This window comes from Salvelinus fontinalis, chromosome 2 (assembly GCF_029448725.1).
Source record: "Salvelinus fontinalis isolate EN_2023a chromosome 2, ASM2944872v1, whole genome shotgun sequence".
In the NCBI taxonomy this organism is placed as follows: Eukaryota; Metazoa; Chordata; class Actinopteri; order Salmoniformes; family Salmonidae; genus Salvelinus; species Salvelinus fontinalis.
The window spans coordinates 81,881,538-81,894,560 of record NC_074666.1 but is presented as its reverse complement, the minus strand read 5'-3'; the positions used below and the strand labels follow the sequence as shown (position 1 = coordinate 81,894,560).

Here is a 13,023-nt window from a genome sequence, read left to right as displayed (position 1 = left end):
TCGAGGGGTATGTGTGTGTCCTGCTGTCCTGCTCGGTCGTTCCCATGGGCACTGGTCCACAAGAATGGCCCTTTATTTTTACCCCGATGTGCACTAGCCTCTCCGTGTCTCATGTTTGTGTCCCAATAGTCCATCTGCGTTCTTTCCTTGTGTCCTTTCCTTCAATTCTGATCTGAAAGTATTTGATGAGGGAGTGAAGGCAGTGTGGTAGGCACCTATCTAGTGTTTTCACCTGTCATTGGTCTTAAAGGACAGAGGAAAGTCATCCATTTAAGAGTATTTGTACCCGCTCTGTGTGTGCATGTAGGCCTATGCATGTGCACTTGGCAAGTGGCCATGTGTGCCTTCATGACTCCAGTGACACATGTCCCCCATCTGTAGCAGCAGGTAAACATTGACATCGCTCATCCTCTACTTCACCTGACAGAAAGGTGTTGGGGTTTTCTAAGGCCTATTGGCAGCCAGATATCCATGTATTGGAAGCTTGTTGCTGATTACTTGACCATGTATACAATACTTCCCATTTAGGGGCTATTAGGCTTTTTGAGTTCATTAGCTCTGATTGACTTGTATTTAGTTCCCACACAAAGAACATGAAATACCCACACACTCTGCTCTCTTCCTCCCTCCCTCCCTCCCTCCCTCACACACACACACACACACACACACACACACACACACACACACACACACACACACACACACACACACACACACACACACACACACACACACACACACACACACACACACACACACACACACACACACACACACACACACACACACACACACACTGCTCTCTCCCTCTCACAAACACACACCTCCTCTATCTCTGCCTCCTTCTGCTCTACGTCAGCCAAAAGGTTTGTCTGCACCAAGCTGTGCCTAATCACTCATTTACACCTTCTGAATTGAAACCTCATACTGTGTGTGTGTGTGTGTGTGCGTGTGCGTGTCTATCCAAACTCATATGAATAAGCAGAGAGAGCCATATAAATATGTATGCTGGAATGCACACGTGTTTATGTTCCTCTGTGACTGCGTACACATACATGTTCTGTGCACAAGCAGGATCTAATCTTTCATTTACAGGCTGAATTAGCCAATCGTTCTGCCCTCTCCCTCTCTCTCTCTCTGCGCGGTGTGGAGGCAGACGCTACGGGCCATGCCTGCATTTTCCTCCTGATCTGCACTCCTCACTGACAGACAGCAGGGGATTTGTGTGTGTGTGTGTGTGTGTGTGTGTGTGTGTGTGTGTGTGTGTGTGTGTGTGTGTGTGTGTGTGTGTGTGTGTGTGTGTGTGTGTGTGTGTGTGTGTGTGTGTGTGTGTGTGTGTGTGTGTGTGCGCGTGTGCGCGTGTGTGCGTGTGCGTGCGCGTGTGCATTGGCGTGTGTGGAGGATTAGGCAACCAGATCTCCATCACAGCACACGCCAGTGGAGGATTCTCAATCCAGCCGGAGCTCTTTTAATAAAGGGGATATTGTTATTTAATGATGTGAAATGAATGATGAGGTTTTTAAAAGGGAAGTATATAAGATGTTATTGGCCCCTGTTGGGGCTAGGGGTCGGGGTATGGGAAATGGGAGGGAACAGGGCAGGGTTATGGTAAGCCAGACCATCATTTCAGGAGATGGCATCTCACGTTCGGTTAAATGTGATTGCAGTTACATTGCTGCAGCGTGCATCACTTGCACAGTCGCACATATAGGTGTATATCTTAGGGTACGGTACATATGCGTTCTTTCACATGAGCTCCACACTGCAGTGCCAAGTCCTTAATAGATGTGTACTATATGCTTTCATACACGCACTCACATAATCATGCAGTATATCATGTATTTGTGCATAAGGTGTTGTAGCAGTAACAGAGATAATATTGGTGCTTTTTCCATACAGCTACGTTCAACCCGCCCCCTCTCTTTCCCATAGGCCACGGTTGGTCTGATCCGTAACCTGGCGCTGTGCCCAGTCAATCAGGCCCCACTGAGGGATGCTGGAGCCATCCCCCGATTGGTCAACCTGCTGCTGAAGGCTCACCAGGACACCCAGAGACACGCCTCCAGTTCTCAGCAGACGTACCAGGTCAGCCACGACGCCATTCAACACATAAGACTCACGATCACAGGAATGACACTGTCATAATCCATAATGATAGAAGTTATGTCACCTTCACCACAAATATGCAAGTCACTCACAGTTGCAGCACGCATACAGAGTGAGTCGCCGCCGTTGCAGCCCACATACCACAGATGAATCCACTCCATTACATGCTAGCCATATCACACAATCTCCTCAGCCAAATACACAATTCAAATACACTGAAGCACCCAAGGCAACATTCTTTCAACACTCTGCACATCAAATCACAAATATTCCAAGACTGCATTCTCTGTGTTTGAAACAGGTCCTCACACTGTAAAACGAGTAGGTTGTATTTCAGACTCAGTAAAGGGGTGCAGTGCACCACACAGGGTCCCAGCAGGATAGTCCATGTGGTCACCACCATGCCCCAGCTCCAGCACACGCCCCATCCCAGAACTCTCCAACTCAGTGTTGGCCTATGGGGAGACTCAGTGACAGAGATCCATTTCAGTCCACTGGCCCACTTTGAACTCTGAGCTGCACAACAATATTCATACGTATAGACAGAGAGCTGTGGTTTGAGGGAAAGTACGAAATGTGGGCTAAGTTTGTGAGAGACGACCAGGGAGTTTTTCACTGATTCGTTGTCTGTAAATAGTTTACTTAAACTTGAGGCAGGATACGCACACATACACACCCTCTCAAGTCTATTACTAATTTTGCGCGGTTTTGAAGCCATTGGGAGCTTGGCCAAATGATTTGGGACACAGTGCTCTCTGTATGATACAGTGCTCGCTTAGTGTCAAAGTTTTATTGTTAAGATTGTCAAACCAGCTTACATGAAGTAGATCACACACACACACACACACACACACACACACACACACACACACACACACACACACACAATGTTAAATGATGAAAACAAACCCATATATCAACGAATCGTCACAGAGGATTTCACAAAGTCCCAAACACACAGTTCCTAACTCTCTTCCCAACTCTCCTCCCAGGATGGTGTTCGTATGGAGGAGATAGTGGAGGGCTGTACAGGAGCCCTGCACATCCTGGCTAGAGACCCCGTCAACAGGGGAGAGATCGCCAGCATGCAGACCATCCCACTCTTTGTACAGGTCTAATACATTAATGTCTATTACATCTAATACAACTCTCAGTTGGTGTTGTATGCACTTGTGTGAGAGAGAGAAAGTGGGAAAATTTGTGAAAATAAGTGAGTGTGTGTACTTGTGAGTTTTGGTGTATTTTAGCAGATGTGTCTGAGCTCTCCCCTCCCTCTCTCCATCCGTCGGTAGCTGTTGTACTCGTATGTGGAGAATGTGAAGCGTGTGTCTGCGGGGGTGCTGTGTGAGCTGGCCCTGGACAAGCAGTCTGCGGAGATGATCGACGCAGAGGGAGCCTCCGCCCCGCTCATGGAGCTACTGCACTCCAACAACGAGGGCATCGGTCAGTCTCTTCATAAGCAGCAGCTTACGCTTTAGTGGATTTGATCCAGCTCTCCTTTTTTCAACAAACAATTGGGCTTTCAACAAACAATCATATATCTGTTCTTTTAAACAAAGACTTGGGCTTTCGAAACAGTCCCATGTACAGTGCATTCGGAAAGTATTCAGACCCCTTGACTTTTTCCACATTTTGTTACGAAACAGCCTTATTCTAAAATTGATTTAAATGTTTTTTTCCATCATCAATCTACACAGAATACCCCATAATGACAAAGCAAAAACAGGTTTTTAGACTTTCTTGCAAATGTATAAAAAAAATTGGAAATATGACATTTACATAAGTATTCAGACCCTTTACTCAATACTTTGTTGAAGCACCTTTGGAAGCGATTCTAGCCTTGAGTCTTCTTGGGTATGACGCTACAAGCTTGGCACACTTGTATTTGGGGAGTTTCTCCTATTCCTCTCTGCAGCTCCTCTCAAGCTCTGTCAGGTTGGATAGGGGAGCGTCGCTGCACAGCTATTTTCAGGTCTCTCCAGAGATGTTCGATCAGGTTCAAGTCCGGGGTCTGGCTGAGCACTCAAGGACATTCAGAGACTTGTCCCGAAGTCACTCCTGCATTATGTTGGCTGTGTGCTTAGGGTTGTCTGAGGTCCTGAGCGTTCTGGAGCAGGTTTTCATCAAGGATCTCTCTGTACTTTGCTCCATTCATCTTTGCCTCGATCCTGACTAGTCTCCTAGTCCCTGCCGCTGAAAAACATTCCCACAGCATGATGCTGCCACCACCATGCTTGACGCTTGGCATTCAGGCCAAAGAGTTCAATCTTGGTTTCATCAGACCAGAGAATCTTGTTTCTCGTAGTCTGAGAGTCTTTATGTGCCTTTTGGAAAACTCTAAGTGGGCTGTAATGTGTATTTTACTGAGGAGTGGCTTCCGTCTGGCCACTCTACCATAAAGGCCTGATTGGTGGAGTGCTGCAGAGATGGTTGTCCTTCTGGAAGGTTCTCCCATCTCCACAGAGAACCTCTAGAGCTCTATCAGACTGACCATCGGGTTCTTGGTCACCTCCCTGACCAAGGCCCTTCTCCCTCGATTGCTCAGTTTGGCCGGGCTCTAGGAAGTGTCTTGGTGGTTCCAAACTTCTTCCATTTAAAGATGATGGAGGCCACTGTGTTCTTTGGGACCTTCAATGCTGCAGACATTTTTTGGGTACCCTTCCTCAGATCTGTGCCTCAACACCATCCTGTCTCGGAGCTCTACCGACAATTCCTTCGACCTCATGGCTTGGTTTTTGCTCTAACATGCACTGTCAACACTCTCAAGGATGATCAATGGAAACAGGATGCACCTGAGCTCAATTTCAAGTATCATAGCAAAGGGCCTGAATACTTATGTAAATAAGGTATTTCTGTTTTTTTATTGTTAATACATTTGCTAAAATGTCTAAAAACATTTTTTCAATTTGTCATCCTGGGGTATTGTGTGTAGATTGCTGAGGATTTAAAAAAAATGTAATCCATAATAGAATAAGGCTGTGATGTAATGACATTTGGAAAAAGTCAAGGGTCTGATTACTTTCCAAAGGCACTGCACATACAAATAGACACACACACACACGTGCCTCTCTTAGAAAAAAGGTGCTATCTAGAACCTAAGAGGGTTCTTCAGCTGTCCCCATTGGAGAATCCTTTGTAGAACCCTTTTTGGTACTAGGTAGAACCCTTTTGGTTCCAGGTAGAACCGTTTTGGGTTCCATGTAGAACCCTTTCAACAGAGGGTCTACATGAAACCAAAAAGGGATCTACTTGGAACCAAAAAGGGATCTTCTATGGGGATAGCCGAAGAACCCTTTTGGTACCCTTTTTTCTAAGAGAGTGTACACACAAACCTCCACACTATTTTTTTTAAATCTCTCTCTCTCTCTCTCTCTCTCTCTCTCTCTCTCACACACAAGCATATGCACACAGACCACAACCAAATATGACATCTTTCTATATCTCTCCCTGGGCTCTCTCCATCTCCTTTTAATAATGTGTGCTGACTAATCAAACATGATATCTCTGCCTCCCATCTCTCTTTGCCCATCTCGCTTTCTCAATGTTGTCCTATGTACCCCATTAGCATTTTGGGTACTCATCATAACTGTCATAGCATAGAGGCAATGACAAACAACCTCTTGATATCTCTCTCTCTCTCCCTCCCTCCCTCACCCACCCCCTCTTTCTCCCACTCCCTCTTCCCATGTCTCCCCGCACTTCTCCCTCACAGCCACCTATGCAGCAGCCGTTCTCTTCCGTATCTCGGAGGACAAGAGTTCTGACTACAGGAAGCGTGTGTCCGTGGAGCTCACCCACTCACTGTTCAAACACGACCCTGCGGCCTGGGAGATGGTAAGCCTCTGCCTCTGACGCCGCCTATAGCCTGGGAGCGATCAGTACAAGAATCAGTGGTGGCTGGCCCTGTTTGAACACCTTTAAGGTTCATCTCAGTTGTCTATAAGGGCTTGACTGGCTTCCACCCTTGGATTGCTATAAACCAATCCAATATTTCTCAGATCAGTCATTGCTTCAGGGGAGAACTGTATCAAAATCCAAATACACGCAAGTGGACACGACACAATCGATACCACTCAGTAATCAATCTGTATGTTTACCTTTCATGCTTGCATTACCATACGAATGAATCCCCAATATCTAACTCTATCTAGAGTTTGTACATCATTTCAAAATCTACATGCCTAATGCGCTAAGTATCTCCGAGCCCCACACATCGCCACAGGCTCCCAAAGCTCATTGGATAATTACTGCCATCGAGGCTCACCGATTGGATTAGTGGCAGATCTGGCATAGATTTTAATCAATCACATCGAGCTGGGAACCTGCTGACTCATCAGGTTGTCAAGGGGAACAGAGACAGGGAGGCCCAAAGCAAACAGGTCTACTGTTTACACTACATCCACCATGAGGAAGTATTGAACTCCAAAGGGATAGATTTACTGACTGGGCGTCGTTGGCACCAGATGTACAGTTAATGTCTGCCTCTGTCGTTTTTTAGAAGGGCATTATCCAATAAAAGTATAGTATTGAAGTTAGAATGGTACATGTTTACTTGAATATTTCTCAATCTCTCTCTTTCTCTCCAGGCCCACAATGCTGTACCCATGCAAGCTGCATACTTGGCGGATGGTGAGTGTGGACCAGTCCTATCCTACAGTACAGTACACCAATGTAACACCACTGTTGTATTCTATGCTAGATTATAAACCAGGTGGTTCAAGCCCTGAATGCTGATTGGCTGTCTGATATACCCGTGGTATATCAGACCGTACACCATGGGTATAACAAAAAAATGACTATTTACTGGTCTAATTGCGTTTGAAACCAGTTTATAATAGCAGTAAGGCACCTCAGGGGTGTGCGGTATATGGCCAATACACCACGGCTAAGGTCTGTATCCAGGCACTCCTCGTTGCGTCGTCTGTAAGAACAGCCCTTCACCATGGTATATCAGCCATATACCACACCTCCTCAGGCCTTAATGCTTAATTATACTACTGAAACTAACATCTTACATTACACTACTGCGTTTCACCCAAAAATGTCAAGAGAGAGATAGATCGACGAACCAGAAGAGAGAGAGGCAGAGATGATTTGACACACACGGATTGAAATGGATTGACACCCACACACACACCAGAGTCAGACCTCATTTAGGTTAAGTGCCACTTGATTGGTTTCCTGTCAGTGGCTTTGACGAGTGACAGTGGACTGTGTGTACCAGAGGGTGATCATTAAATCAACGTGCAAGCATTGTCACAGCAAAGTCTGCCCTCGTCTCACTAGTCACGCACACACACATACTTGTACATGATTGGGGGGGGGGGGGGGGTCGCAAATAATTGAGTTTCTCTCTCATGTACACACATACAGACACAAACACACACGCACACACAATAGTGAGCATCAGAGAAGAGGAAAAGGAGAGGCACGTGTCTATAGAGAGACGGAGTCAGATCTTGTCCTTTTCCCCTCAGCAGTCCTTCAGACCCCAGGGAGTGTGGGGGGACCCCTGCTGTTTATATAATGCACTCGGCCCCCTGGCCGCACTCCAGAGAGTGTGGGTGTGTGTGTGCATTCATGTGCGTTCATGTGTGTGTTTCTCTCTGATGTGTCTGCTCCTGCCATGCCCTGGAGAGGGGGGGTGGTAATGGGGGGAGGAGCGGTGCACTGTAGGATGTCAGCGGGGATGTCATTAAATTCACAGAGGTACCTGTCTATTTCCCCTCTGGTCACATTTCCATGTCATTTACATTTCCATTAACTGGCCATCTATCGTCGTCAAGCGATCTCCCGCCACTCTATCCCGCTCTCTCTCTCACACACACACGCTGCTGAGTTGACACCCACACTCTCTTTTCCACTGCACGGCTAATGCTCCTTCCTGTGATTCTCTATAGAAAACACTGGCACTCTCTCTGGTGAATTTATATTTTGTTTTTTACCCTAGCTCTATCGGTCACTACTATCTCTTTGCAGTCATACAGCGTCTTTCTCTAGCTAATCTTAGGTCTCGGTCATATGTCCTAGTTGTGAATCTCCACTCTGTCTTCCTCTCCTCTGGTCCATCCCTCTCTAATCCATCCCTCTCTCTGCATACAGTAAATCCTCCTCATTTCAATATCTTTAATTATAATTCTGAACTCTATCCCTCATATATCCCCCAGTGTGTGTGTGTGTGTGTGTGTGCGTGCATGCGTGTGGTACACTAGTCACCATCCTTCCAGAGCACTGTGTGTCCTTTGATGCTGACGCTTAATCCATAGCGCAGTGCTCACATTATTAAACAGGGTATGAAATAGCATTATTGGAATAGAATAGAGGTGAAGGTGAAGAGATGATTATTCCTGTTCTTCTTTCCATCCGTCACAGGAAAACGTCTGCTGATGGGAGCAAAGCTCATTTCTGTCTGCCTGTCTAGTAATTTGGATGCTTGCACACTGTCTGTCAGTGTCAATACTCCAAATGAGCTTGCCTCTGTTTGCCTGGGTATTCTATATTTGTCTCATTTCTCTCTCTTTCCCTCTCTATCTCTCATCTCTCTCTCCCTCCTTCCCTCAGAGCTGGATGGAGGCTACCCCCCCTATGGCTACTCTGACCTGGGCATGGGCGGGATGCCACTAGAAGCAGAGATGCATGAGCAGTACATGCCTGAGATGGCCTACGATCCCCGACAGGCCTACCCAGAGCCCCTTTAACACACAGGGCCAGGTCAGTGATGTAGATGCTACCCAGAGCCCCTTTAACACACAGGGCCAAGTCAGTGATGTAGATGCTACCCAGAGCCCCTTTAACACACAGGGCCAGGTCAGTGATGTAGATGCTACCCAGAGCCCCCTTTAACACACAGGGCCAGGTCAGTGATGTAGATGCTACCCAGAGCCCCCTTTAACACACAGGGCCAGGTCAGTGATGTAGATGCTACCCAGAGCCCCCTTTAACACACAGGGCCAGGTCAGTGATGTAGATGCTACCCAGAGCCCCTTTAACACACAGGGCCAGGTCAGTGATGTAGATGCTACCCAGAGCCCCTTTAACACACAGGGCCAGGTCAGTGATGTAGATGCTACCCAGAGCCCCTTTAACACACAGGGCCAGGTCAGTGATGTAGATGCTACCCAGAGCCCCTTTAACACACAGGGCCAGGTCAGTGATGTAGATGCTACCCAGAGCCCCTTTAACACACAGGGCCAGGTCAGTGATGTAGATGCTACCCAGAGCCCCTTTAACACACAGGGCCAGGTCAGTGATGTAGATGCTACCCAGAGCCCCTTTAACACACAGGGCCAGGTCAGTGATGTAGATGCTACCCAGAGCCCCTTTAACACACAGGGCCAGGTCAGTGATGTAGATGCTACCCAGAGCCCCTTTAACACACAGGGCCAGGTCAGTGATGTAGATGCTACCCAGAGCCCCTTTAACACACAGGGCCAGGTCAGTGATGTAGATGCTACCCAGAGCCCCTTTAACACACAGGGCCGGGTCAGTGATGTAGATGCTACCCAGAGCCCCTTTAACACACAGGGCCAGGTCAGTGATGTAGATTCTACCCAGAGCCCCCTTTAACACACAGGGCCAGGTCAGTGATGTAGATGCTACCCAGAGCCCCTTTAACACACAGGGCCAGGTCAGTGATGTATATGCTACCCAGAGCCCCCTTTAACACACAGGGCCAGGTCAGTGATGTAGATGCTACCCAGAGCCCCTTTAACACACAGGGCCAGGTCAGTGATGTAGATGCTACCCAGAGCCCCTTTAACACACAGGGCCAGGTCAGTGATGTAGATGCTACCCAGAGCCCCCTTTAACACACAGGGCCAGGTCAGTGATGTAGATGCTACCCAGAGCCCCTTTAACACACAAGGCCAGGTCAGTGATGTAGATGCTACCCAGAGCCCCTTTAACACACAGGGCCAGGTCAGTGATGTAGATGCTACCCAGAGCCCCTTTAACACACAGGGCCAGGTCAGTGATGTAGATGCTACCCAGAGCCCCTTTAACACACAGGGCCAGGTCAGTGATGTAGATGCATACACACAGCTACACAGAGCTCCTCTAATGCACAGACTCAGCCCGTACTTTCCCCCAGTACACACATACACACAGACACTCACACGCCCAGAATGGCTGTAAAACACAGCTCTGTAGTTATATAGAACACAAATGAATAACTCAACATACCATAATTGCAACGTTTTAAGACCACATGAAACATTGCATTATGTCTAAATAACTGCCTCTTCCATTGAAGGCACAACATGGAAAGGGTGAAATTGGCGTGAACACCATGGAGGGACAGCTGAAAGAGGATTTCACCACAAAGGGAAACTCCTATTTCATGGGGAGACATTGGCCAATCAGGGGCTGTTGTCAGAAAACACAAGAAAAAGAAAAGAAAAAAACAATAACAAGAATTTAGTGTTCCTCAAAATGAAAAGTTGCTTTGTTACAGTTAATGTGGAGGGAAATTGAACTTTAACTTGTAGATGCTGTGTTGGTTTTAGGCGTTTCCTTGCATATTTACATTGCAGATTATTATTATTTTTCTTCATGTGTATAATTTACATGGCGGTATGCAGAGCCACATACAGTAGTCCTCAACAATAACCAGTAACATTGAGTTCAGACAAGAAGTCCTGTTCGCCACATTATGAGACCGGTGGCTAATTGGAACATCAGCCTATAACTGTCTATCACCGCAGTCCAGTCCATGATCCAGACTGCTGCTGGGTCTGAGGTTCCGAGACACGCACCCTCTCCCCTGAATGTGTGTACACAGCCACTCTCTCCCAGGCACACTAAACTACAACTTCAGCTGGTGCGGTTGGTTCACCTCTGTTCCTGTGGACCGGTCTTGCTCACCAACAGTTATAGACACTCAACCGACACAGTATACATATGCATCGCGGACTAATACTTTGTGCTTCAACATAAAACGTGTGTATGATCCAAAACGTCATGTCTGGCAGGCCCGCACCCTTTTACAGCTACTACAACTGACGTTTCCTCAAAGTATGTACGTCGTTGTGGAGGAGGTGTTTTTTTAATGTCTTGATTTTTGGGGTGGTTGGGGAGGCGGGTGGGGGGGGGGGGGTTCTGAGGTAAGAGGCAGGGGAAGAATGCCAAAGAGATTTATTTTGTGACGATGATAATCATATAGCTTTCTGTTTATTTTCTATTTTGATTGGGTGGGGGGTTGTGTGGGGGGAAGCAGTAATCGTGATCCTGTTGTTTGTAGAGTGTGTGTTCTATAGCGACCCCGCTGCACATTCCTACCTTCCAAACGATGGAAAAGGCAAAGAGAAACGAGGGATGATAGAAGGATGATGTTGATAAGCGATGAGTGTACCATACAAATGAAGGGGAAATTAACACTATGAATATGCATTTTTACAGAACATTTTTAGTTTGAAACTTTTTTTCAAATAAAACAAACTATATTAACTAGCCTGTCTCCTGTGTATTTGTATGGCTAATTGGATCCTATTTAGCCCTGAGGTCATTGTTGCTTTCACTCACTGTCAGTCAAGCAAGGTCCAAACCCCATACATACTATAAAAACCATTGCAGGCTGGTGGTGAAGAATCCAAAGGAAACTCTGTCTCACAGCGCCCTCATGTGTCCCTAAAAGGCAGGATATCTGCCCTCTCAGAGTACCACATTCGGGTTTCAAATAGTAATAACAACCCAAAGCTTATGATAAATATACTGATAACTAACCCATATTCATCTGTGCATGTAACAGAGGGAGATCGTACCGAATAAACTCACCCACGGCTTGAAACGGTGCCATTGAATCGGATCTGGGTTACGGCTCCACTGTAACCTCCATTACTGTGCGTCACAAATGCCAAGTGAGAACCAGTATGAAATAAAGTGTATAAAGAGAAGGTAGAGACTCAGCATTAATTATAGGGATAGGATTTCCCGGACAACATAAGAGAAAGGAGGCAGTCTGTGTGTGTGTGTGTGTGTGTGTGTGTGTGTGTGTGTGTGTGTGTGTGTGTGTGTGTGTGTGTGTGTGTGTGTGTGTGTGTGTGTGTGTGTGTGTGTGTGTGTGTGTGTCGACTTCATACAGTATAGGCCTACTGCCACCAAGTGGTTATTGTGGTAATTCACAGCTGGGCAGGGTGTCTGACATTTCCATCTCACACCTGACTCCTTCACTATTTGGAAAGCATGAAATTGAAGGAAAAAGTCTACAGTGCACCCCAGAACATGAAGATAGGTACAACTAGAAGTTGCCCTCTTGCTTATTAAAGATAGTGTTTTAGTTACACATAATGCAGATGCTTAGATGATGTGTGGTGTAGTTTCTTCCAATCCTCCCCCAACCTTGCATTCAAGAACAAGATTTTCAGCCAGAATGATTGTTGCTGTCATAAGAATGTATAAATTGCCTCATGTAACACAGCATCATTCAATACCATTACAGAGAAGTTATTCTAGCCTGCCTCCATTTTGATGTACACTCCAAGATCGTGGATAAATGAAGATGTCTTAGTCAGGCAGTTCACCAATGGAGGTGTCATAATACCCATTAAACCTAGCGGTTAAACAGAGAAATGATTCCAATCATTTCCCCATCATACATTTTTCCCATAGGGGATTTTAGAAACACTTAAAATAAGGGCTGTGTTTCATGTAGGCTTACCCTGGCCTGACGTTTTGATAACCATATAAATCTCTCTCAGACAAGGTGACTTTTATCAATATTTTCGGCTCTATTTACTCTCAGATTCCAAAATGCTAATTACTATCAAAGTAGACTACAAATCCCTGCAAGCTCCTGCGTGTCATCTCTAGCTGACACCTTTGCTAACAGGTATCGTGTCAATTTAAAACGTGCACAAGACACTTCACAGAATTGTCCAATAAAATATTTTTTTTTGTGGTATCCGATTGGTAGTTAGTCTT

At 46.3% G+C, this 13,023-nt stretch overlaps 1 protein-coding gene across 4 annotated transcripts in view; it reads left to right on the top strand.

Moving 5' to 3' along the window:
* The window catches only part of LOC129828833 (junction plakoglobin-like), a 65,338-nt gene extending 53,785 nt beyond the window's left edge, over window positions 1-11,553 (top strand). For all 4 annotated transcript variants that reach the window (XM_055890076.1, XM_055890083.1, XM_055890100.1 and 1 more), the window contains 7 exons: window positions 1,933-2,085; window positions 3,099-3,218; window positions 3,399-3,549; window positions 5,819-5,940; window positions 6,693-6,735; window positions 8,668-8,817; window positions 10,358-11,553. In XM_055890076.1, coding sequence (XP_055746051.1) covers window positions 1,933-2,085; window positions 3,099-3,218; window positions 3,399-3,549; window positions 5,819-5,940; window positions 6,693-6,735; window positions 8,668-8,804 — 726 coding nt within the window. In that variant the 3' untranslated portion in view covers window positions 8,805-8,817; window positions 10,358-11,553. The remainder of the gene's footprint in view (window positions 1-1,932; window positions 2,086-3,098; window positions 3,219-3,398; window positions 3,550-5,818; window positions 5,941-6,692; window positions 6,736-8,667; window positions 8,818-10,357) is intronic.
* Window positions 11,554-13,023: the final 1,470 nt, after the last annotated feature.